Source organism: Cydia amplana, chromosome 12, assembly GCF_948474715.1.
Source record: "Cydia amplana chromosome 12, ilCydAmpl1.1, whole genome shotgun sequence".
NCBI lineage: Eukaryota > Metazoa > Arthropoda > Insecta > Lepidoptera > Tortricidae > Cydia > Cydia amplana.
In genome coordinates this window covers 16,431,559-16,459,441 of record NC_086080.1, presented here as the reverse complement: position 1 = coordinate 16,459,441, position 27,883 = coordinate 16,431,559, and the positions used below count along the sequence as shown (strand labels likewise).

The window sequence follows — 27,883 nt, the reverse complement described above, 5'->3', positions numbered from 1 at the left end:
TCATTGGCGTCCAAAAGGTTAATATGAATTGACATTGCTCCTAAATATAGCTTGACACAGCTACAACATAGATATCCTAAGGTCCGATACACTTGTAAGTTTTACTTACGTAACTAGACAAAGCTATTAAAATTTAGAATGAGATAACGATATTCATCTATCATTCTGTAGTAGGTATAGCCATAGAGAAAAAAATACATAGAGTGCTCACTCCATACATCAGTTTTAGTACCAAAAAGACTATTAGCATCTAGCATTGAGTAGCGGAACTATCAGTACTGCTACTTGACAATAGATGTCGCCACCGACCGGAAAGTCTTATACTGTTGAGATAAGACTTTCCGGTCGGTGCTACATCTATTGTCAAGTAGCAGTACTGATAGTTCCGCTACTCGATGCTAGATGTAGACACTGAAATTAATAGTCTGAACTGATGTATGGAGTGTATTTTTTTGTACTCTATGTATTTTTTTCTCTATGGTATAGCTGTGTAGTAAAACTTACAAGTGTATCTTGGGCCTGAGATGTTGCAATCGTCGAGCAGCCTCCGCCTTACGCCGGCGAGATGAGCGCCACTAGCGCCCTCTTGTAGTCTCCGGACGTCTCGCCCTGCTGCCGATGGCGGTACGTTAGCGGCCATGTTGGATGTGGCGGTGATGGTGGTGGTGGTGGTGGTAGACAGCGGGGCAGGTGCGCATGCGGAAGACGCGGAATATTAGTAATGTGCAAGGTTACAGATACAGAACGTCCAGTTAACTGCAATAGTAGATGACGAAACAAGTGCGAAAAGTAGGATTTATACAAGTGGCGATAAATTGAAACACGACCGAAGGGAGTTTTTTAAATCGACACGAGTTGCGAGTTACCTTTTCGCACGTGCATTGTACAACGTTTTACAGTACATTGTAAAAATCCGCCCTAGGGCGGTAAAGTAGCACCATATGTAGTGTAAATAATACTTTCCGGAATAAAGAGAAAAAAATAAACGGTCATAGAGCGTGTCTTTGTTAGGCGCGGTCGGTGTGCAAAATATTATGAAATTTATAACTTGAGGTTGAAACAATACAACTTTTGTTGTATTTAGTGACAAAAAGAATATTATATTACAAGCTACATATAAATATCTAATATATTTCTTATAAAATAAAATATCCTCACCTCCTAATCCAATCACCAAGTCATTGCATAGAAATGTTAAGACACAATTGATCATAATAACAACATAAAAGTAATAGGTACATCCAAAGCTTCTGCCATTACCATACGTTTCAAAGCCGAATAAAGAAACGAGCAATTTTGTAAATTATTAATATTTATAATATTGTTAAAAGCATTACTTTCATGCTATTATCGTGTACTAAAATTGTGCTGTGCTTTATAAACTAGTTTTCTTTGAAGAGATTTTGTTGATACTTGTAGAATTTTATGTTTTATAATTATTTATTTGAAATTGACGTCAAACTTCTATGAAATTATTACGTTTATAAAATAACACTTGCAAAATGTGTACTATCAAAATCGCTGCAGAGTTATCTTGTTCTAATTCTGATTGCATTTTGTGCGCCATACATTGTATTGTATCCAATGCGTATACATATTAATATCGCAGATTATAAATTTGCAATACATGTTTAATAAACAATTATATTTTCACGGTAATTAAAGGATTTTAACTATCTCCAAATGCGTTTACAGAATGTAACATTAAAATACTTGTCAAGGTAATTTTTCGTGGACAAAAATATTTAAAACTGTACAAAAACCACACAATTTTACAAGTATCATCATCATCAAGCAACACACCTTAATGTCGCTCTCGAGTGTCTTATCATAGATGCGCTCATATTCCCGCTTGATGCTGCCCAGGTCTAACTCGGCGCGGCTCGCGATGATGCGCACGAGCGCGGCGTCGTCCGTGCCGGCGCCTTCCACGGCCGCGCGCAGGCGCTGCGCGAACCAAGCGGGCGCGTTCTCCACACACTCGACTGAAATACACAAAAAACACTCTCACATACCCTGATTTCGCTTTCTAGTGTCTTATCGTAGAGCCTTTCGTATTCCCGGGCGATGGTGGCGAGGTCGATCTCGGAGCGTGATACGAGGATCCGGACGAGCGTGCGGTCGTCGGTGCCGAGCCCCTGCATGGCGGCGCGGAGGCGAGTCGCGAACCAGGCCGGAGCGCTTTGGGTGCATTCCACTGGAAGCGGCGGCCAATTATGTTATTTGGGGTCGTGGAGCGTGCCACTGTGTCGATGATAGTAGAACCCTAGTCTAGCCTTAGTGACTGGGTGTCTGTTTTTAAGCTTTTTTATCATAATTTTACCTACTTAAAACATGTATAGTATATCAAAGAAGGTACATTTTATTTCAAAAGAGTACCAATATTTTTTCGCATTGAAAAAATGTTTTGGTCCTTTGACCGAGAGCGGCAATGAAATCCACATCCCTGCCAGGATTACCGATTGATTGACATGATTGAGAGACTTTATTTCTTTTGTTTCGTTCAGCTTTTGACGGTCCGTAGTTGGTTAAGTTTGACTGGTGACAGTGGTGAGGTGACTGACATTATTCCTAACAATTAAGGTGTCCTTCAAAAACATTGGTCTAGACATCTAATTTAAATACGACACATTAAATTCAGACCAGTTATCTCCGTACAGTCATCTGTACTGTTATGAGCGTTAAAGTGGCCTAGCGTGAAGAACGTATCATATTAGCATCAATAATTGTAGCCGCCATGCAGGTCAGGAGCTCGACGACTCAAATAAAAAGCTTCAATTCTTATAGTGAACTGATATAATCTTCCAAAGTACTGGGTTCTTGCCAAAACGGTTAAATGTAGAAGTGGTGTAGTTATTGTATGGAGGCTGATGAGAGAGTGATTTTCAATATTTGATCAGTACAGAAGGTGGTTTTAATTTAGGTGCCTCTAATTGGCCGCGATACAAAGTATGTGGAGCGCCCCTATTGGTGCTTAAGCAAAAGCTTCCGAATACTAGCCGAGCCGGACGGCCGCGTTTAGCTACTGCATTAGGAATATAGGTATTGAGATTTTATACAAATATAAAGGTTGCGTTCGCAACAATAATCAAATTTGTCAGTTAAGCTTTGGTTTCCTCCGAAAGCGGTGCCGTCATATAGCGGCCGTCTCCATACAAACACGACATCCATATTTAGCCGTATTATTTAGTATGGAGACGGCCGCTATATGACGGCACCGCTATCCTAGGAAAACCGATCTTTAGTGTGTCTGAAACGCGGCGTCCGTCGACTACGGAAGGGCATATTTAAGACCTGCCGGCCTAGCCAAGCTAACAATCGCTATCGCTTCGACAACGAAACACTTTGTCTCTATCACTCTTCCATTTTCATTCGATCGCTACGGAACGTAAGCGATTGGCACGTTGGCTACGCGGCCTGTGTGCGTATCCAACATGCCAACCGTTCGCTCGGCGCGAACGATACGGTAATCTCTCTTTCTATCACTCTTCGATATTAAATAGTGCGACAAAAACAGTTGTGTTTCGTTCGCCACGAAGTGTAAACGATTGGCATCTTGGCTACGCACCCTGTACTATGAATGAATGAATGAATGAAATAAATTTATTCCAGAAATATTCCATATGTGATTAAAATATTTAAAACTAATTACATAATTAATTATAATAATTATGATTAAATTAAATTAAGACGTACACAAACACAACAATTAATTACTAAGGACCTGAGTTTCGGGTCACCCCGACCCCGATACGACAGGCTTGCCAGATTGAAAGCATTTTATGGTAGTAGCCATATATAATACTAATTTGTAGGACTATAAATAGGGCGCCGCAGTCAGAAAAAAACCGGCCAAGTGCGAGTCGGACTCGCGCATGGAGGGTTCCGCACCATCAACAAAAAACAAGCAAAAACACGGTCACCCATCCAAGTACTGACCCCGCCCGACGTTGCTTAACTTCGGTGAAAAATCACGTTTGTTGTATGGGAGCCCCACTTAAATCTTTATTTTATTCTGTTTTTAGTATTTGTTGTTATAGCGGCAACAGAAATACATCATCTGTGAAAATTTCAACTGTCTAGCTATCACGGTTCGTGAGATACAGCCTGGTGACAGACGGACGGACGGACAGCGGAGTCTTAGTAATAGGGTCCCGTTTTTACCCTTTGGGTACGGAACCCTAAAAACGTCTTGTTTTTTTAAAGAAATAACCAACATAAACTTCGAGATCATAGTTTTTTTTGCAATCTAACTATGGCTTGAAGAGATATCTTCATAAAATGTAACAGCTATTCACCCATTAGTCATCTTTTGTTGGCGGTGACGTCATTTGAGGGGTCGGATTCCTCCCCAATATCGTCTGTACGCGGCCCTGACCCGGATAGTCATCCGATCGTTTCACTTTCAGCGTCTACTTGCAACGAAATCTTTTAGTTGACTACCAAATACAATAAAAACTAGAGTAATTTGCTTTCTAAATCTAATCCATACCAACCAACGGGAAACCGGGGCCGGTTGCTTATAAGATTGTAACTTGTCAAAGTTATTAAGATCGAGTAGGAGTACTTTAGCTCGTATTTGGGCGTTTTTTTTTTGTTGTCCCACTTTTTTTTCAAATTTGGGATTTTTTATGTTATTTCTACTCAGAATCACGAGCTCTTTCTATCCTAATAGGAGAAAATAAGTGTCCTAAGGTTTTTTTTCCATTCCGTCACCATTTTTCATAGACTTTGTATGGCGGTCGCGTAATGGAAAGATCAAAAAATGTATGGAAATTTTAGGACACTTTTTTTCTCCTATTAGGATAGAAAGAGCTCGTGATTCTGAGTAGAAATAACACAAAAAATCCCAAATTTGAGATAAGTGTTTGGGACAGCAAAACAAAAACGCCCATTTATTTACAAGTTACACGCTCCGTGAAACGGACCAGTTTTAAGTAACTTTTTCTCATTTCTGACCTGCTAGCATGAGTTGCGTTTTCGCGCGCGACTCCATATATCTAGCGCGACTTCAAATAGGTATGGGCTCGCGAGCGAGAACGCAACTTATGTTAGACGCCCAGATTAGTAATAAGTAATACTTGTTTTATCATATTCTCAAGTATGTTTTGAATAAGGTCAAGAATTAACTTTTTATCAAATATCGACAGTTGTAACGCAGCAGCAAATTAAGTCTTAGTTATCAAAACAATAATGTTAACAGGCATTAGCAAACTAATACCTAGAATTCGGGGTCAATTGAGGCCTTCCCGCAACTCCGGTTGCGTCAGACCGCGCTCTCAACAAGGAAAGAACACCGGAGCAATTGACTTCAATCATTTTGTCGTTCACTCAAAAGCGTATAATGAATGGGATGTCTCATTTTTGTTCCACCGTGCAATAGAGTTCAGAGTCGTGTAAATAGCGAAAGTTATATAGAACGGGAAGAGTACACATGTCTCAATGAATCAGGACTGAGTCATTTTACAAATATTGGGGGAATACATAACTCCGCGTACAGTCAGCTGCAGAAAAGGTACACTATCCATTTGTGGGATACAATAGTTGTTTAACGCGCGTTGTAAAAGCGATCGTGCTAATGAGGCCTAAAGCCAATGTGGAACCAAAAAAAAAACGGCCAGGTGCGAGTCAGACTCGCGTTCCAAGGGTTCCGTACATTAAGCTCACGCTTGACTGCGCATTTCTAATAGGTTTTCCTGTCATCTATAGGTAAAGAACTAATTTGTATATTTTTTCAAAATGTATAAGACCCAGTAGTTGGAAGATAAAGGGGGAGAATGGTCGGAGAGACAGACAGACAGACGCACGAGTGATCCTATAATTATGGGTTTCATTTTTTCCTTTTGAGGTACTAAAAATACTGACCGATAGCGCTGAGCGCGTCCTTGAGCTCGCCCCCGATTTCCGCCTTGATGGCCTGCTCGATAGTGCGGCCAGCAATGTCCTTGTAGGCTTCGAAGATGGCGCGCAGCTGAGCGAAGCTCTCGTGGGCGAGGATCTAAAACATACAATAATATTATTTTTCTCAAAAATGGACGACAAAGTCGACGTTGCCGGTTAAAAAATAGGTCGCGAAGTGCGTAGTTTATGGTCATTCAAAAAATTAAAAAGTTAAAAACATTGCAGTCTCGATTTCGGGACTGCAATGTCGCATACAAATTCCATTATTTAACGAGTTCCAAACTTTTTAAAACTTCAAATGGCCATATCAAATTAAGGCATAGGTCCCTTAAATAGCCAAACAGATGATCAGCACTTATTATTATAAAGCCTATAACAGACTATCGCACCGCACCGCGACCTTGGAGCGTCGCACCTCTCACTTATGGGTGCGACGCTCCAAGGTCGCGGTGCGGTGCGATAGTCTGTTACAGGCTTAATGTTGGTACCGCGACTATTTAGGTGTCTCAAATAGGTTGGCGTATTTTCAGCAGAATAATACACTTCTTTTTTTTAAAGGCGGCAAGCTAATTTTTTTAATGGTTGTATTTTTTTCTGTGAAAATTAATGGAAAATTAGAACGTTGCTTCTGTAAGTTCTGTAAAATATTTCTATTTCTTGCACCATTTTTGAGAAAAGCACTATATATGACTCGGCTGGAAGGCTACTTGCTGGCTTCGGATTCAATTAAACGGACTCCCAAGGTCGTCCGTTTAAAACGAATCCTCAGCCTGCAAGTAGCTACTTCCGAACCTCGACAATAATGTACTAATAAACAATCCATTTCTGCTTCTCCAGTGTCATATAGCTCCTGAGCCGAAGCTGTGTCAACTCTACGCTCACCTACTGTCAACTCTAACGCATACAACATAAGGTCCACATTACCTTGTTGAAGATCTCCTCACTCACTCACTTGGCTTCTCCGGCATCGAACAGTTCTTGAGCCGACGCCTGAGCGCGGGTGAGGTCGACGTCCACCTACAATCAACTCTAACGCATACAACATAAGGTCCACATTACCTTGTTGAAGATCTCCTCACTCACTCACTTGGCTTCTCCGGCATCAAACAGTTCTTGAGCCGACGCCTGAGCGCGGGTGAGGTCGACGTCCACCTACAGTCAACTCTAACGCATACAACATAAGGTCCACATTACCTTGTTGAAGATCTCCTCACTCACTCACTTGGCTTCTCCGGCATCAAACAGTTCTTGGGCCGACGCCTAAGCGCGGGCGGTTCAACGTCCACCTACAGTCAACTCTAACGCATACAACATAAGGTCCACATTACCTTGTTGAAGATCTCCTCACTCACTCACTTGGCTTCTCCGGCATCAAACAGTTCTTGGGCCGACGCCTAAGCGCGGGCGGTTCAACGTCCACCTACAGTCAACTCTAACGCATACAACATAAGGTCCACATTACCTTGTTGAAGATCTCCTCACTCACTCACTTGGCTTCTCCGGCATCAAACAGTTCTTGAGCCGATGCCTGAGCGCGGGTGAGGTCGACGTCCACCTACAGTCAACTCTAACGCATACAACATAAGGTCCACATTACCTTGTTGAAGATCTCCTCACTCACTCACTTGGCTTCTCCGGCATCAAACAGTTCTTGAGCCGACGCCTGAGCGCGGGTGAGGTCGACGTCCACCTACAGTCAACTCTAACGCATACAACATAAGGTCCACATTACCTTGTTGAAGATCTCCTCGTCAGTGCCCCACTTGGCTTCCCCGGCATCGAACAGTTCTTGGGCCGAGGCCTGAGCGCGGGCGAGGTCAACGCCCGCCTCCTCGTCGCGCGCGCCCTGGTGAGCAGACTGACTTAACGCGTAGAAGATAAGGTTCGTATTGCCTTGGCGGGCACAATGGTGTACAGGATTTTGTGAATGAGAGAAGAGACTGTGGTAAAAAAAGTATGGTCATACATTGATTAAAGAGTAACATGTCCTGGGGCCCGTTTCTCAAAAGCTTGTAACTTCTAATACAAGTGGAAGTGCCTTTCTAACAAAAGCTGTCAAAAAGTGACAAGCACAAGCTTTTGAGAAACGGGCCCCTGATATCGGCTCCAAGTGCCACAACAAAACTTTTAATGATCATTGTAACTAACGCTCATTAGCGTAGTTGGTAAGAAATTGAAAAAAAAAAATGCTGGTTCTTTTGTTTGTGACTCTAGCTGAATAGCAGAAACTCAAAGTTAATACACTTGTACCAACATTACGTCACATATTTTATTGCATTGAGTTACATACAATTTTATCGATAGCATCCAAGTAATATATATTTAAACACACAGCTGTCACTCACAAAAAAATTACGAACATTAGTACTTTTTTCCGTTTCCAAGGCCCGCCAAGGCCGCGTGAGGCTGCAAAAGCGACAGAAAAGATTGATGGTGCCTGGCGTTTATATGTTATACGTCTAACCTAACGCACCAAAATATACGTAGGTGCCTGAAAATCCATTCCATACAACGATATTATGAATATTATGATATACACATTTACACGTACTTGCAATTATTGTACCTTCTATTCTTAATTTCTAGAAAAGCGGTAACATACCCTTTTCCAATCCCGACAAGTGTGATTCTATGGAACTTGCTAACTATGTAAACAAACCGCCATATTGAAATTGTCTCTGAATGATGAATTTACTAGTGACTTTTGTTTACATAGTGAGCAAGTTCTATAGAATGACAATTTATTGCTAGTTGTACGGAGTGGACTTTGTACACTCGAGAGCAATGAAAACGAGTAGGTAATTTTATGTTGAAAAATGGTCCGTTTTCACTGCTTTGAGTGTAATAAAATGTGTCAAGGGCGTGAATACTGCGCCCTTTCCGGGAACCTCCCGCAAATTAATGAAGCGAGGTGGTAGCGTGATAACTGAACTAAATCAAAATTAAAGCGGGCGGCATGTCACGAATGGTTAGTGTAAGGCCTGAGTGGACGCTCGAGTTGGGCGTGCAGCGGGGCGGGGCGTGCGGCGTGCATGTTAAACAAACGCAAACGTATAGGAGCGGCCTTAGTGCACGCTGCTCAAATCACTTGTGAGCCCGACGCCACGCTGCACGCCCCACCGAACGCTCCGCTTCGAGCGTCCACTCAGGCCTTACACTTACACGTTGTCGTTTGCGTTTTCATTCATTTTATATACTTACGCGTGATTTCGTTTTAGTAGAGGGGCTAACATCATGTTAGTCACATAATTTCGAATAGCGTAACCTTTGTTGTTTAGTGTTTAGTGTATTTACCTTTGTAGCAAAATAGTTATTTTCGATACAAGTGCGAAAAAGAGGAAATTCGAAACGAGTGGCGATAAATTAAAACACGACCGAAGGGAGTGTTTTAAATCGACACGAGTTGCGAATTACCTATTCGCACGTGTATCGAACAACGTTTTACAGTACATATGGCACTTTAAAGTTTCGACATACGCACGAAAAGTGCTATTTTACGCACTAGTGCGGAAAAGTAGCCCCATTTGTACTGTAAAAAATTTTACAGTACATATGGGGCTACTTTTCCGCACTAGTGCGTAAAATAGCACTTTTCGTGCGTATGTCGAAACTTTAAAGTGCCATATGTACTGTAAAACGTTCGATACACGTGCAAATAGGTAATTCGCAACTCGTGTCGATTTAAAACACTCCCTTCGGTCGTATTTTAATTTATCGCCACTCGTTTCGAATTTCCTCTTTTTCGCACTTGTACTATTTCACGCCTTTCAACACAACTTTTGACAATTTCGATTGTACAAAAAAAATCAATAAATAGGTTTTGTCCATTGGTACATTCACCTGCAATAATATGATACACAATGGAGGCCGCAAAAATATCTGACACTATCTTATTTGTAGAGCCATAACAGCGTGTCACTTATTTTTGCGGCCTTCTAAGAGTAACATATTGTAGCGGTAACTCGCTACCCGCTCCGCTCAACTTATGGCACTTGGACCATCGGCTAGGCGGCATACGTCACACGCCCCGCACGCTGCGCGCATCACCCGCCGTCGCCCGGCGGGCCGGTTCCCTCGCGGCATCGGCACCCACCACTCGCTCTCAGACCGCGCTCGCATGCGCCCGCGCACTTGTTTTATATAGCTTCTGCTTACGCGTAGTTTAAATTGTAACGCTTTAACTTGTTTGTTTATTATATGTAGTTTAAAAAGTTGAAGTTGCTTTTGTCATTTCATCGCTTCTACGCTGTCGCCCTCGCTTCGCACAAACAAAGGCTTACGTGTAGTGACTTATACAGTTACTACAAAGTGGTGACCCGCGACAAAGGAAGTGGACACGAGCGTCGGCGACAAGAAGAAACCTTCAACAATGAACGATGGAACGGGAAATGTGCAAAGTCCAGGTGACGGTGCTGGTAATCCGACGCCTCCGATGGAGGTTGGCAACAGATCCGGTCCAGGTACGGTACATTTGGGTGGTGGTCCAAGTGATGTGTTTCGAGTGGATGTGCGTCCGCCACCATTTTGGCCAGACGAACCAGAGGTTTGGTTCGCGCAGTTAGAAAGCCAATTCAGTCTATCTGGCATCACTTTGGACGAGACAAAATACCATTTCGTGTGCGGCCAGCTCGACCCAGAGTACGCGGTCAAAATCAAAGACATTCTTCGAAATCCCCCAGCTACTGGCAAGTATATTAAATTAAAAAGCGAGCTCATTCAACGTATTTCTGTCTCACGCGAAAAGAAAACCCTGCAGCTACTCCAGCATGAGGAAATTGGAGACAGGAAGCCGACCGACTTTCTAAGGCATCTTAAGGATTTAGCTGGTCCGCACATGCCAGAGGAATTTATTCGGACAATTTGGACCAGTAGATTACCACCTAATGTACAGACTGTTGTTGCATTTCAGCCTACCTTGGACCTCGACACCCTGGCAGGCCTGGCAGACAAGGTCGTCGACGTAGCGCAGCCATCCTTCAAGGTCGCCAGCACCTCCTCGGGCGTGCCAGGTACCGCTTTGGAACAGCGGGTAGAGGAACTGACACGGCAAGTAGAAAGCCTCCTTAAGGTTCAAGGTCAAAGGTCTGGATCATTTAATCACCGCAGACGCTCTCGCTCTCATTCAAGGTCAAGAGGCCGATCCCGCTCCAGACAACGTCCCGAAGGTCATCCTCACTGCTGGTATCATTTCACTTTTGGCAACAAAGCAAAGACGTGCAAGCAGCCATGCAGTTATCATTCGGGAAACGCTCAGGGCGGCCACTAGTAGCGGCGAGCGACTGCCCAGCAACAACCCGCCGCCTGTTCATCACTGACCGTACGACGAAGGTGCAATACCTCATAGACACGGGTTCAGACCTGTGTGTTTTCCTAAGGTCAGCTGTTCGGGGGGCATGTCCGAGGACAAAGTACCTCCTATTTGCCGCTAACGGCACAGAGATTGGCACTTATGGGCTCCTGAACCTCCATTTAGATCTAGGTCTCCGTCGAGCATTCGAGTGGCGCTTCACAGTGGCTGACGTCTCAAAACCCATCATCGGCGTCGACTTTTTAGGATTCTATAACCTTCTTGTCGATGTCCGAAACCAACGCCTGATCGACGCCATAACTTTACTCACCACTCCGGCCAGGGTCCCTGGCAGCAGCGAGGAAATATATTCCGTACACATGATGGCCTTGGAGAGTACGAGTACGCCTTTCCGCGAACTACTTCGTGAGTACCCAGACATTACCCGTCCAGCTGGTAAGCCGGGCACTCCAAAGCATAGTACGGAGCATCACATCAGGACCACTCCAGGACCACCGGTCTCCGGCCGTCCGCGTCGCCTGGATCCAGAGAGACTTGCCGTAGCGAAAAAGGAGTTTGAGGATATGGTCCGCAGTGGTACTGCTCGGAGATCAGAGAGTGCATGGTCCTCTCCACTACATTTGGCACGCAAAAAGAATGACGGTTGGAGACCGTGTGGAGACTACAGGGCTCTCAACGCACGAACCATACCTGATTGTTACCCAGTGCCGCACATTCAAGACTTCGCTTACCAGCTGACAGGTAAGAAGATATTTAGTACCATAGACTTGGTCAAGGCGTATAATCAGATACCAGTCTTTGTCGACGACATACCCAAGACTGCTATCACCACGCCTTTTGGCCTATTCGAGTTCCCTTACATGACGTTTGGCCTCAGAAATGCAGCCCAGACATTCCAGCGCTTTCTGGATGAAGTGCTGAAGGGACTCGATTTTTGCTTCGGATACATCGACGACATAATCGTCTACTCAGAGTCAGAAGCTCAGCATCAACAGCATCTCCGCCAGCTGTTCGGCCGACTGCAGGACTACGGGATGCTTATAAACACCGCGAAGTGCGTCTTCGGTCAATCCAAGGTCACCTTCTTAGGACACGCAGTATCCGCACAAGGTATCAGCCCTTGGGAGAGTAAGGTACAAGCCGTCCAGGAATTTCCAGTACCTAAGAACACGAAGGAGTTAAGGAGGTTCCTGGGTATGATGAATTTTTACCGTCGTTTTATCCCTGGGGCAGCGGCAATACAAGCTCCACTCCATTTACTACTCGGCGGTGAACAGACGAAAGGCTCCAAACCAATCGAGCTGAATGCAGAGCAAACGGAGGCCTTTGAAACTTGTAAGTACAGACTGGTACGAGCAGCACTTCTAGCGCATCCAGATTCGAAGGCCGAGCTCGCTATCCAGACAGATGCATCAGACGTCGCGGTTGGTGCTGTGCTCCAGCAGTTCAGAAATGGCGCATGGGAGCCATTAGCTTTCTTTTCGCGGAAGCTAAACTCAGCACAACGAAAGTACAGCCCGTATGACAGAGAGCTTCTTGCAATTTACGAGGCTATTCGGTACTTTAGGTACATGGTCGAAGCGCGTACTTTCAGCATCTACACTGACCACAAGCCGCTAACATACGCATTCAGCACACGCAGAGACAACTGTACACCACGTCAGTATAGATACCTGGATTATATTTCCCAATTCACCACTGATGTCAGGTTCATAGCCGGCAGGGACAACGCAGTGGCAGACACACTATCACGAATTGAGGAACTCGCCTTTACTCTCTTTGATTACCAGTCTTTAGCCCGCGACCAGGAGACAGACACTGAGTTACAGGACCTACTCAGAGATGGTTCTTCGCTAGACCTGCAGAAGGTAACAACTCCACATTCAAACGTGCCAATCTACTGCGACGTGTCAACTCCAGAGCCTAGACCGTACATCACGCCAACGCATCGGCGTCAGGTATTCAATGCTCTCCACAACCTAAGTCACCCTGGCGTCAAAACTACAGTTCGATTGGTCACGCATAGATACATATGGCCTGGCGTGAGGCAAGACTGTCGACAATGGGCAAGGGAGTGTGTGCACTGTCAGCGTTGCAAAGTAACGAAGCATACTTCCTCACCAATTGGACAATTCAAGCCACCTCAAGCCCGTTTTCGACATGTCCACATTGACATTGTCGGTCCTTTACCCCCATCTAATGATTTCAGGTACTGCCTCACAGCTGTCGACCGCTTCACACGATGGCCTGAGGCGTACCCACTGAAAGACATCACGGCAGAGACCTGCGCGGCCGCATTCCTGGCTGGCTGGGTCGCACGCTTCGGTTGTCCAGAGCGCATCACAACGGACCGCGGCCGCCAGTTCGAGTCGCGCATGTTCCAGTCCTTGGCAAAACTGATGGGCACCGAGCATCACACTACTACCGCATACCATCCGGCAGCCAACGGCCTCGTGGAGCGCCTGCACCGGCAACTAAAAGCCGCTATCACGTGCTATGCGTCACCATCATGGACTGAGGTCTTACCTTTAGTACTTCTCGGGATTAGGAGCGCCTGGAAGGAGGATATCCAGGCATCTGCAGCCGAACTGGTCTACGGCGAGCCACTCCGCTTGCCTGGGCAGTTCCTGGCTACATCACCGGATCAGGTGGTCGACTACGAAGACTACGCCAGCCGGCTTTGTGCTCATATGGCCAAGCTGGTTCCGCAGCCGGCGTCCCGCCATGGTACTCGGCCATTCTACATACCAAAAGATCTCAACGCAGCCACGCATGTCTTCCTACGGCAGGGCCCAGCAAGAAGACCTCTTCAGGCAGCATATCTTGGGCCTTACAAGGTCGTTAGAAGAGGGACGAAGACATTTACCATTCTAGTGCAGGGTAAAGAAGTTACCGTCACCATAGATCGCCTCAAACCGGCTTATATGGCGAAGGACGAGCAACCGGCACGTGCTAGTACTCCAGATGGCAGCAAAACGACCGAGCAAGAGACCGAGAGAAGAACGAAGAGTGGGCGAACAGTCAGATTCCCAGATTACTATCGCCCGTAGTCACGGTCTCAGCGGGGGAGTACTTGTAGCGGTAACTCGCTACCCGCTCCGCTCAACTTATGGCACTTGGACCATCGGCTAGGCGGCATACGTCACACGCCCCGCACGCTGCGCGCATCACCCGCCGTCGCCCGGCGGGCCGGTTCCCTCGCGGCATCGGCACCCACCACTCGCTCTCAGACCGCGCTCGCATGCGCCCGCGCACTTGTTTTATATAGCTTCTGCTTACGCGTAGTTTAAATTGTAACGCTTTAACTTGTTTGTTTATTATATGTAGTTTAAAAAGTTGAAGTTGCTTTTGTCATTTCATCGCTTCTACGCTGTCGCCCTCGCTTCGCACAAACAAAGGCTTACGTGTAGTGACTTATACAGTTACTACAATATGATTGCAGGTGACTACACGTACACAGCTTCCGCGCCCTCTTGCGGATAAGCCTAGTATTAAACTGAGCTAGTGTTAGTTAACGGAGGTTGAACAAAGTCTATGGCACGGATGGCAACCCCGGCTGTCAAACGATAAGCAGCTGATTTTGCTAGGTCCCTTGTAATTATTTTAATTTTAATAATATTTCATGTAATATTAAGCATTATAAGTGTGAATTAAATAGTTTTAACATTAAGTTATATGTATAAATAATAAGTGAAGTGCTTTAGTGACGTTTACAAGTGTCTTGTAATATCTCAGATTTGTAGCCGTTAGAGGTTATAAATTTGAAACCTGTGTTCGCCTTGGAATCCTTTCTGGTTTTTTTATCACTAGTATTTACCAAGTGTGTTTATAATAATCATTGTACAGGGTTAGAACACAGTGTAGACACAGTCAATCGTCACTATTTCATGTAAGTACGTACCTAAATATCGCTTGGCGTGAGTAAGCGATTCCTTGTTTATTTTGGGTTTAATACAAATTGCGAAACCATCTACAATGCTAACCCGCAGAGCAGCCGCAGCGGCTCGCCAGCAGGAGACTGATAAACTCCAACTTACCTTGCTGGAGTTGAAAATATCCAAGGAATCTTGTGCTCAATTGCTCAGTGAAAGGGAAGACAGTGAGAAGGAACTATTATTAGTAATTAATAGCAATGATAAGCTGAAAAAGGAACTATGTTCGTTAGAAACTGATTACAATAATGTAAATTCAGAGCGGGCCCGGCTTCAGGAGACGGTTGACAGGTTCACTGAGTGTAGTGCTGCGTATGAGCAGGCCCTGAAGGACATCAACTCATTGGAGAGAGCACTGCACGACGCCCACGAACAAATCTATGAGCTACAGGAGGCCCAAAACAATGCAGCAGCGGCACACACTCAGACCTTGTTCGAAGAACTGGTCCGGCCCGACTCTCAGTTGGTTGCCGCACCAATTGAAAACCCTGTGGCCACTACAGTTTTAGCCAATGATACTACCACACCAAGGTTAGTAAATTACAGCGGAAACAAACTAAAGAAATATATTAAATTAAATAGACTCATGAAAAAAAAACAAAAGTTGTCAAAAATAAACAAATTGTTTTTAAAAAAACTGAGATTCTGTAAAATTAATGTTAATTTAGTGGATAAGTTAGATTTGTATTCTGCTCAGTTAGAAAATAGTCAATTACAATATGAAACCGACACACAGACTTTAAAATTAAAAATTCAGAGTTTGGAGGATTCAATACAATCCCTAGAAACAATAAATGACAGTTCGAAAAAGGTGATTAATGAATATTCTTTGGCCATGGATGACTTAATATCCCAGATTAAGCTTAATTCAGAGCGGTTTGAGTCACTGACCAATGCCCAGTCATGTGCTTGTAGACAAGTGACTGAACATTTGTCGACCAGTGTACTTGACCCAAGCCTGTGTGACGGTTTACCACACCAGCAATTAAATGATAATAGCTCCTTCCACACTACACAACAAAGCACACCTAAACCTAATGTTATTATGTATTGTGATGAAATTGGAAGCAATATGGGCTCATTTTTAAACTTTTACCTAAAGGGACTTAGTACAATCAGCAACTGTCTGCCTCATAGTAGTTTTGAAAATATCTTAAGACAAATTTTAAATGACAGTAATATTAATTCTAAGACAACACTGCTTATTCTTATGGGGAATAGGGGTAATGTGAACAAAAATAATTTAATTAAATACTTTGAACAGTTAAACTCACTGGCAGTGCATGAAATTATTTTTTTCACATTCCCCTATTGTGAGCAAATGTCAGAGGCAGAAAATACCACTAGACATAAGTTAAATATATCTCTATATAATCTTTGTACATATAGTAGTAAGTTTAGGATAATTGACACTAACAATTTTGTTAGTAAATACCATATGCCTATGGTGTTTTTGACTAAAGGCAAGTATTGCCTTTCAAATTATTACAAAAGACAAATAGCTTTATCGCTATCCTATTTACTTGACATTTCTGCCAAGAATTTGGCAGTCAATTCTGCTCCTATTGAGCAGCCCAGTATGAACATGGAATTGGTTCCAGTCATAACCAATGATTTAAACTAGCTGTTAAGACAAAAGATTCTGTCTCTGGCAATTTAGTTTTAAATAAATATAATGAAAAATACTGCAAACATGGAAAGTATATCCACCTGGTGCATCAAAATATTCAATGTATTAGAGGTAAAGATTTACAGATTGAACTTTTTTTGAATGATTTTAATATTGATATTTTATGTATTACTGAACATTGGTTAAATAATAATGAATTAATGCCTCAATTTAATAATCACCAGGCGGGAAGTTCGTTCACCAGACTTAGTTCCATACATGGTGGGTCATTAATTATATTAAATAGTCAGTTAAAATTTAAGGAACGTAAGGACATTGTATCCATGTCTGTTGAACGGACTATAGAACTAAGTGCAGTAGAATTGGAGCAATTTATTGTTGTCTGTGTGTATAGGCCGCCATTAAGTAATTTTGAACTATTTGAAAGCATAATGGAATCTGCCCTACTTAAAATATCATCTTCTAGTAAGAAATTGCTTATATGCGGCGACTTTAATGTAAATATTTTGGAAAATTCAACAATGTCTTGTAGATTATTGAATCTTTTCAAATCTTGTAATCTCAACCACATGTTTATGGAGCCCACTAGAGTGACTGCCTCTAGTGCAACCTGTATTGATAATATTTTCACTGATATTTTTCCTATTACTAAAAAAGTTATCAGCAATTTAGAATCAGACCACTTAGGTCAATTAATGGTATTTGAGGCATTAAGGAAAAATACTATGAGAAAACAAATAACTTTTGTACCAGTAACCTCGGACCGCGTGGAAAGAATGAAGCAAAGTTTAGTTCAGGCGCTACCCTTTTTGTCTTCCGATATGAGTCCTAATAGTATGTATAATTCATTCTTTCACACTTTTATGGAACATTATAATGCGATATTCACCTCAAAATCGGTCGTAGTTAATGGTGCATCAGTTTTTAGTGAGTGGGCTACTGCGGACTTACATCAACGAAGACGTGAACTGTATGCCTTGTATGAGGAACGGCGGTTTAATCAGAGTGATGAATTTAAAGAACATGTCAAGGAATATTCGAAGAAGTTTAAAGTAGATTGTCATATAGCTAAGCGAAATTATCTAAGTCAGAAAATAAAAAGTAGTTCCGACATTATTAAAGCAACCTGGAAAGTAATAAATGTGGAGACTGGTCGCTCGAAACACACAATTAAAGAACTTAAACTAAATATTGATAACAAAATTATAGATTCCAATTTAGAAGTAGCTACAGAATTTGAAAAATTTTTCACGGAGGTACCAGTATCCACAACTAAGGATTTAAATTCATCACCCTCATCTGCTGTTACATTATTAAAACATAACGCTCCAGAGTGTTGTGGAGACCTTCATTTTGAACATGTTTCTACCTCAGATGTAATAAAGGCGTTTAAATCAATTAATGTCAAAAAAACTAATGACCTCTGGGGAGTCTCTGTCCATGCTGTCAAATCCTTAGTAGAAATTGTAGCGCCTGACTTGGTAGTTATATTTAACAACAGTGTTGATTGCGGCGAGTTTCCTGATTTAATGAAACATAGTAAAGTAACTCCTTTATTTAAATCTGGTAGCAGCTCTGACCCCACTAACTTTAGACCGATATCTGTGCTACCAACATTTAGCAAGATTTTTGAAAAATTAGTTCTTTCTCAATTAGTACGACATTTTAACGTTAATAATTTAATGCATAATAAGCAGTTTGGTTTTACGCGGGGTCGCTCAACAACCGATGCTGGTGTTGAGCTAATTAAGCATATTTTCGATGCCTGGGAGGAGTCACGAGATGCTTTAGGTATCTTCTGTGATTTGTCTAAGGCCTTCGACTGCGTTTGTCATGAAACATTAATCAGGAAACTTCATTATTATGGAGTTAGAGGATCGGCACTGAATTTACTTAAGTCCTACTTAAATGGTAGAATACAAAGGGTCGATGTGAGTGGACAGCGATCACCGGGGTCATTGGTCTCTATGGGTGTACCGCAGGGGTCAATATTGGGGCCTTTCCTGTTCCTTATCTACATAAATGACTTGCCATTCCTTGTAAAGACCCACCATGATATAGTGTTGTTTGCAGACGACACCTCACTTATTTTCAAAGTCAAACGACAGCAACAAGCTTACAATGATGTAAACGATGCTATTTCAAAAGTAGTAAATTGGTTCAATGTTAATAATTTATTGTTAAATGAGAAAAAGACTAAATGTATTAAGTTTGTCACTAGTAGTAACGTTAGGCATGTGCAAACAAGTGTCATTGTGAAGGATGAGGAATTGGAATTAGTTGATAGTACAGTTTTTCTTGGTATAACTTTAGATTCTAAACTCCAGTGGGGTCCCCATATTGCTACTCTTTCGAATAGACTGAGTTCTGCAGCTTTTGCAGTGAGCAAAATCCGTCAGTTAACTGATGTGAAAACAGCTCGATTAGTATATTTTAGTTACTTCCATAGCATTATGGCATATGGTATTTTACTATGGGATGGTGCTTCAGAGATAAATACCATTTTTGTTCTGCAGAAGAGGGCTATTCGAGCAATATACAAAATGAACCATAGAGACTCACTTAGAGATAAATTTAAGGAAATTGACATAATGACAGTGCACTGTCAATACATTTATGAGAATATTCTGTATGTACATAAAAATATTGTAAATTTTAGAAAAAATTGTGAAATTCATAATATTAATACTAGAAATAAACATAAGCTCGCAGTGCCCTTCACTCGGCTCCATAAAATTAAAAAATCATTCATGGGTAATTGTGTGAGATTTTATAATAAACTTCCAAACCATATTACTGAATTATCTATTAATAAATTTAAGAATTATGTAAAGCGTAAACTTATATCTAAAGCGTATTATACCACACAAGACTACATGAATGATAAAACAACGTGGGATTAATTGTTATTCGAAATGATTATTTATATATTAGGTATATTTGATTAATGATGAGGAAATTGATATTCCGAATATTCCGATGTTTGTACTTCTTTTGTGTTTTTTATTTATTTATTTGACATTTAGATTTTATTCTAGAAACATTCTAGACTAGTATTTTTTATACAATTTTTTTATCATGTTTGACGATCCTTTTGTGAAATTCTTAAATTTGTGTTAAATTTGATTTGTATAATAATCCAATATTATTATGGAATAATAACATCAATAAATTGCTCTGATAATTAGCTTAAGATAATTTATAAGTATGTTACGATTCATAAGTGCTTGTTGCTAGGCCTACATGAATAAAGATATTTTTGACTTTGACTTTGACTATCCTAGGTAAACAACCAACAACCATGGTAAACAAAATGTATGTATACAATTTTCCAAGTTACGTAACTTTACTGTTATCATAACCTCGGTGGGCCTGACCTACCCTTACCGTGGCTAAATAACTAATTAGTAAATTAGTTCCGTGCATTAGTATTGTACTACCACTATCAATATTGTAAAATAACGACCGAGGGCTTGGTCACATTCAAAACGACTCCAATTACCTCGCCCATTTTAAGTAATTAAGGTTAATATCAGACTTTTAGGTAAGTCATACAAACTACACACACCAAAAGATTGTTCCATCTATGCCCGAAAGATATTTGTGACTAGGTACAGGCAAAAAAAAACGTTGTTTAATGACTTTAATACCTGTATCCAAATCGGTATTTGTTTCATAACTTTCGAAAACAGAAAGAGTAATTAGAGACTAAGTTTGAGTATGACCTAGGAATCCTAGGATACATAAAGCACAAAACAAAATGGCGATATCAAGACCAATATATGTTAGTGTGCAAAGAAAACAACGGCACATAAGCACTTGTACTAACTATCGGTTAATCGTTACAATGGTTATTGACATTAACATGCGTTGTCGGTTATGTGGGTGATTGAATACATAATAAAATTATTTCTAATGGATTATCTTCGCTAGTTATACTGATGACAATTATATTTTTTATATAATTTAATACCCGCAACACACTTGGTTTTTGTTTACGCAAATATAAGCTGGGTCATTTCCGTTTGCGACAAAAAAGGAGATTAAAGAGCAACACAAATATTTGGGCAAATACGGAAATGTGCGTTGCGTGAGTAATCTTAAAACATCATTCTTGGTTATTTCTAAATTGTCTACGGTCTGTTTTTGGTAAATGTTCCGATACTTTACTAAATACACGATATTTTAGAGTTACCAACAGGGTGTAAACAAAATTATTGAGCAGACCTCTTGAGGTTTTCTTCTTGAATATCGTCGGGTGACAAGTAAAAGTCACTAAGTACTATCAAAAAATTAAAGTAACAATGCACTTTATTACACTTGTAACACGGTTTATTGTCCAATAATTTCAATGGTGTTAGTTAGTGACTTTTACTTGTCTTGTGTATTAACATTCCCAGTAGTTACCACCAAACCGAGTTAGTGGTAACTACTGGGAATAATTTTTCCCAGTAGTTACCAGTGGTAAAAGGTGGGAAAAAAATTCCCAGTAGTTACCACTGGTAACAACTTGGTGGTAACTAGTGGGAATAACCCCGCTGTTCAAATGACGCAACGAGAGTGTACATGGTGTGCTCTCGTCGAGGACTTCTCCCCCGAGACTCTCGGCGAGAGGTCTCGGCCGAGAGTGTACAGCCGGCATAACGTCAACCGGGGACCGGGGGCGAATGTTTTATATTATGTTATCTAATACCTTTAAACGAGCAATTCTTGTTTATTTATTTATTTATATATATATATATATATATATATATATATATATATATATATATATATATATTTCGGGGATCTCGGAAACGGCTCTAACGATTTCGATGAAATGTATACCACATTTCATAGGGGTTTTCGGGGGCGAAAAATCGATCTAGCTAGGTCTTATCTCTGGGAAAACGCGCATTTCCGAGTTATTATATGTTTTCCGAGCGAAGCTCGGTCACCCAGATATTGGAGTTTAAGTGAGAGCATGTACATACGGTCACGATGAGTGTGAGCAGTCTCCTGAAGTCTCCTGAAGTCTCGGAGCACATGTGCTCGGCCAGTGGGCGGTTGTACACTGGAATACATGTTTCAGTTAGCGATTTATATGGTTAGGTTAGGTCAGCCGGGACACGAAGCAGTGACAGAGTGAATGAAAACATTTGACTTGCATGCTTAAGTATTATGGCCAGGGAAAATGCATTGATTCAATGATTATCTATCATTAGTCGGGTCCACACAGAGCGTGCATACGCGCGAGGCAATTTCCTCGCACACAAAACGGCCAGTGTAGACGTGCCTCGGCCGAGGCAATGCGCCCGAGGAAAGCGCGCTTAGCGCGTATGCTCGCTCTGTGTGGACCCGGCTAATTAAATTAAATAACGTTTATTTCAAGCTCAAGCGTGGCTCATAAAATGTTAGTTATGTACAATAACAAATAACTTAAAAAATATGTTAGTTACAATAGATATCTTAATAACTATTATCCACAGTCACAGTTTTACACCATAGGAATTGAGGTACTACCCTGATCGAGTACTCGGGCCGGCGCCGATTACAGAAGCATGACATGGATAAAACATGCAATAACAATAACACGAATAAACTCTAAACATAGGCCACACAGCAAGACTACGCTATGATTAACACTGATTTAAACTTTCACGATTTTTACACATTATTAAATTATACAACGGGACTTAATCGCGTATCTAAGTTTTAAGATTTACCTCCGACGTTTCGAGGACGGCGTTGTCCCCGTGGTCTCGGAGAAGACTGGCTTAAGTTGACATCAGCATCGTCTAACCGCGCGAGTTTTTCGAACTACCCGCACTTGGTCTTGTTTATCCGCTTGAACGTTTTGCGCACTAGGGATGTCACTCTGTCGACACACAACACTAACGATATTCGATTTATCGACTATCGATATTCGTTTACGCTTACATTTACTAATGACTGGATTCCATGTGGATGAGATCTAGAAACCCTCGTCCCGATTGAAATTACTATGTTTTTTGATTTCAATGGCTTCCCGTACTTTCCTGCTGTAGAAATGACGATCCGTGGACAGGAGTTTAGGGTTTTAGGGTCAGAGTGACATCCCTAGTGCGCAAAACGTTCAAGCGGATAAACAAGACCAAGTGCGGGTAGTTCGAAAAACTCGCGCAGTTAGACGATGCTGATGTCAACTTAAGTCAGTCTTCTCCGAGACCACGGGGACAACGCCGTCCTCGAAACGTCGGAGGTAAATCTTAAAACTTAGATACGCGATTAAGTCCCGTTGTATAATTTAATTACGCTATGATTGTCATAATAACTTATGATAAATAATAATGTTCAATATAGCTAGTGAAAGCGAATAAATTGTCCAAATAATAGCATGGCAACACGACAGCCTATCGCCGTGATAGGTTTGTCATGTAAATTAATAGAAGACGCAGAGCTTTTAGCGAATTTGTCCAGAATCTAGCCGTCCAAATACATGGCAACATTTTATGGTTTTGTTCTAATCTTTAAAAGGTTACAATCTTACAATTCTAAGAATGAATCCTATAGCTATAGAAGGGGATGTAATTGAAACTTGAAGGACTTACCTATGGTCACATTAACTCACATTGTTCGTAGAATGGGGCAGAAAGTTACTGGTTAAGTGGTTACTGCCCATAAACCCTGATTATAGGATAGGCATTACAGAATTTATAGAGCAAATTACAGCGTGAAACAGTACCCTCTGTGAGGACATCGACCGAGGCATTGCGGCCGCACTTGCGTTTGCTTCGAGTGAGGCACGGGAGGCACCTCATACCGAGCTGTCCGCGCGGCAAGTTCCTTGCGAGGCGTCACGTTCTATTTTGATTCTTTACGTTGGGCTTAAATAATGATGTACATAGTAGATACTCACATCTCTCATAAGCGTCGACGATCTCAGCGATCTCCTTCTTAGTCCTAGTACATAGGATCTCCACCAGGGTGTTTTCATCGGTGCCCATGCCCTCCATGCAGTTGTGAAGTTCCTTGCAGAGGTATTCTGCCGGTGGACGCATCAGGGCGACGATCACGTCTTCGAAGTGACCGCCTAGCTCGGATTTTAGGTCTTCGATGATGTCCTGTTGAAGTTTACATGTTATTATAACAGCATGTATTGGCATGTATAAGTCAGTCTCAGAAGTCCGTTTAAAGTAAACTGGTTATACATACAACGATCAAGAAGACCTAAAAGACAAACGATTGAGAAAAAGTTCATGCGTAGGTAGTGTGGAGACGAAAGATCGTCTGATAGCTTCTACAGTTAATACAGATGATGAGATGAAAATAGTCGTGGCCACCTAAAGAGGTAATAAAATAAACTTTATATTTACATATATCCAGTAAGGTTTACGTATATAGCCATTTAGGTGTTATTTCGCTAACTAATACTACTGCAGTGGACTATCGATTTGTTACATCATCATTGTATTTTGTATAGATTTCCATACCGTTTTCACTGCTTTTGCGTGTAGGTACAGATACTTACTATATTAGTATCAGTACAATGTTAGCTGAACAAAACGCGCAAAAAGGCACTTTTTTGTCGGCCAACAACCTTCGAGCCTTCGTTTTTTAGCATCACGTCTACAATTTGTTTAGAATCGTCGAGTCATTAGGCACTCCCCTGGTACCCCACATAATGGAGCCCTATTAGTCCTATCACCATCGCCGTAAGAGTCATACGGTCGCAGCCGGATTCCCTTTGTGTGAATCATAATTACTACTCAGCATTACATTGGATGACATAACTACATAGATCCACAGTTCAGCTTAAGATAGCCACAGCCTAGTTTGTATATTTTATGCCTAACTTGCCTAAGCGTGTGTTTAGGCCAGAGTCATTGGTCTAGGCGATTTAGGGCATACCTACTAGGGTGGGTCACTTGTGTATGGAGAAAAAAAAGTATTAGTTATCCTTCGGGCACAGTTACAAAAAGTTGCGTAATAATGCCAATAAACAGTGTTTCAAATTATTCTGTAATCGAAATTCATTTTCTGCCTCCGGATCCATTTCAAAGTTTTCATATAAATATTGTTATATTTTGTATGGTCTGCGGAGTATATTTATGTATCGTCTCTTTATTCAAACTTTAGCTAAAAAGTTATACCATTATTACCTCGAAATAGCATGGTAAAGGTTCAGAGCCATAAATAAATAAAAAAGTACTCAAAAAGAAAAAAAAATTTTTCACCATGTCCATACATTTAACAAAAATTTTAACTAAAATCCAGAGGCAGTAAAATTAAAGCTAAAAATAAAACAAAAATACGTGCAATAATGAATTACCAAATGGCACCTTTTTTTAACTGTGCCCCCTAATAAATTAAAAAAAAGTAAAAATGACCCACCCTAATACAGCACATAGTTGAGAAATTGACTAGGCAAAGTACTATGAAATTTTTCAAACAAAAATTTTTTGAAAATGCTTTTACGGCAACATCAACAGACAGGGCATACTAACCATAAGATCAGGGCTCTCCAAACCCCACATATGGCCCACATATGGCCCTCAGGTAAAAAAGTTTGGAGACCCCTGCATAAGATAAAGGGTTTAAGTGAATCGGTTTGGAATAGCATAAACTACTTACCCGTCCATACTCATGGGTGAATGCCTGGGCAATAGCTTGCCGCTGGGCATTTGAGCGGGAGCACAGGATGTCGATGATGGTCTGCTCATCGGTGCCGAAGCCCTTCATGGCTCCGCGGAGAGTGGCGGCATCTTCTGCTGCGTTGAAGTTGGCTACGCCCACCACGGTTGGTTCGCGCTACGAGTTTGGTAAAGATGGAAGATCTATTATTACCACATAAATTCTATTCTATTATTCTATAAGCAGGCAGGCAGTTGTGACAACTGATATTGCCTGTATCCAGTAATCATTGACAGTTGTCATTGACAAGTTGATGTATAGGTGTGCTTGTCTAGTTGATTTTTAAATTGGTTCACATTTTGTGCTGAGACCACATCTTCAGGAAGTTTGTTCCAAGCCCTCACTACTCGGTTGCTCAAAAAGTGTTAAATATATTATTACTAAATAATAAATTTTAGCATATTATCAACATCTGTCTGTCATTATTTTAGTAGATAGGTCTAGGACTACAGTATAATAGGCAGCTGTTTTTAGATGAAAGAAAAATATACAAGACATTATGTACCCCTTTTGATATTAGTTTATGAGCCTTATCAATAGGATTTCATATGAAGAATTCAAGTGATTATTAGACTGCCAAGGAGTTTTCTATTTATTAATTTCTCAGAATTGACTGTTCAACCTGTTAGGTCAACGACTCATTCTTAGGGAGTACATACTACATAGGTACTTTTACATATAGGTGAAATATGTGCATGTGTTCACCTTTTTATTTTACTTCCCATATAGGCCAGGGAAAGTTCTATAGGGCATACCACCATACGTGAATAAATTGAAACGACAGCGGCTGAGGAATTTGGAACGGAATGCCTAAAGTAAAGTCGGAAGTTAGCCACGATCTACCGTCCAAAAAAAGCCGGTTTGTCGTCCCAGTCGGCCACTTCTTGTTTTATTCATAATATAACTAGCGTAGTTAAGCCTAAAATAGTTTCTCGTCGCCCGCATTATTAATTTAAATATAATTGATTACATTTATGGCAAGTTGTTTACAAATAATTACAACTTTGTATAGCGAATCAAGGACTTCCCGCCCCTATTTTTGTTCTGACGTCATCGGGAACACGGGAACCGCCCTACAGCTGCCCTTCAAGCAATTTAATGCAAATACTTACATGATGAGACATTCTGGCGTCAGGCGGAGGAAGTGAAGTCACTGACTATTAGAGCAAGAAGTATCTGTATTTATGTTAGTAGGACACAATGCTTGCGGCACGTCTGGCTATTATTTTTGAACAAACACTGTACGTTGAGTAACACAACACGGTATTATAGCCCTTCTAGTAAACTAACGTAAATACCTCGATTGGATATTACTAAGCACTGGACACGGACACGTACACAACCTTTGACGTACAATTTCAAACTGATTGAAATGAATGAATGAAATAGAATGAAACGAAACGTCAAATAAGAAATGGACGGAACGGAACGAACGGAACGAATGATGGATGAAGGCAGTAGCTCAATGTGACAGTGTTGCCAGATCGTACCTTTTAGTACGGTTTTACGTACTATTTTTTGACCTTGCGTACCTTTTTTGTACGCAGCGTACATCGTACTAAAACCGTACCTTTTGATGTACAATTGTTTATCAACTTTTTTTTTCGTTATATTGGTTCAGGATGGTTTGTTCAGGGCAAAATATCTAATCTGACAACAATAGCCACCATAAAAAAGTACCATGTACTATATAAAATACACGTTTCTTTAGTTGCAGTCGGCAGTTGTGTCTTTCTTACCTGTGCTTTGCTAATAGTAATAGTAATATCGTTTATTGCAAACCATGGTACAATAGAATAGATGTTACAATGGAAAAAGATGACATGGCACCCTGATAGGTTATTGGCAATTATCCATAAAACTACATTAAATAATTTATGTGTAATATTATTCATATTGCTTTGTGATTGCTTCTAATGCAGTTGCTCGAGGAATAATAAAAAAGCTAAAAGAAGTTAAAAAAATGATAAAGAATTTGTTCTCGGGCTGTCAGGTACCTAAATCCTACTTTTATTATTAAAAAGGGAAGTTACATAATTATTGTTACTTATCTGCCAACTTGTTTATCTTACCAATCTTATTCAAATGCATTTCTTTTTAATTTATATACTTATGTACATTTGCATATCCAGTAGAAAGTTACTTGTACTTGGTCAAGCAGATCTTGTCAGTAGAAAAAGGCGGCAAATTTGAAAAATGTAGGCGCGAATGGATATCGTCTCATAGAAAATTTGAATTGCGCGCCTTTTTTTACTGACAAGATTTGCTTGACCAGCTATAGTCATCTGAGTGTATTTAGTTTTATTTGGCATTATTATCCAGATTACAAAACTCAGGTAGTCAAAATTCAGCCAGCCATTTATAGCCGGTCAAACAACTTAGTCAGTATAAAATGGCGCGAAATTTAAGTGTTCTATTGGATCATAACCCTTCGCACCATTTTTTTTAGATTTGCCGCTT

At 41.2% G+C, this 27,883-nt stretch overlaps 1 protein-coding gene across 8 annotated transcripts; it reads right to left on the bottom strand.

Annotated features, from left to right (window-relative positions):
- Positions 1-520: 520 nt before the first annotated feature.
- LOC134653157 (annexin B10) lies at positions 521-26,684 on the bottom strand. 8 transcript variants are annotated; one of them, XM_063508497.1, is made up of 8 exons: positions 26,536-26,684; positions 25,364-25,540; positions 23,649-23,853; positions 21,745-21,824; positions 7,634-7,759; positions 5,866-5,998; positions 2,016-2,197; positions 521-609 (listed from the first exon to the last, which is right to left on the bottom strand). In XM_063508497.1, exons 1-8 carry the CDS (start codon positions 26,545-26,547, stop codon positions 553-555), a joined length of 972 nt encoding a protein of 323 aa, XP_063364567.1. In that variant the 5' UTR covers positions 26,548-26,684; the 3' UTR covers positions 521-552. The 8 variants fall into 8 exon arrangements, with proteins under 8 accessions (XP_063364567.1, XP_063364571.1, XP_063364565.1 ...); XM_063508501.1 differs by having other exon boundaries at positions 7,634-7,747; XM_063508495.1 differs by lacking the exon at positions 2,016-2,197 and adding an exon at positions 1,804-1,985 and having other exon boundaries at positions 523-612.
- Positions 26,685-27,883: the final 1,199 nt, after the last annotated feature.

What these genes read in the sequence shown, in the direction of transcription:
- LOC134653157 (XM_063508495.1), bottom strand. An exon ending in GGACGCGCTCAGCGCTATCG is followed by an intron (nt 1,986 to 5,865) that starts GTCAGTATTTTT and finishes TGTGTATTTCAG; the next exon opens with TCGAGTGTGTGGAGAACGCG. An exon ending in CACTCGAGAGCGACATTAAG is followed by an intron (nt 613 to 1,803) that starts GTGTGTTGCTTG and finishes CGCCATCGGCAG; the next exon opens with CAGGGCGAGACGTCCGGAGA.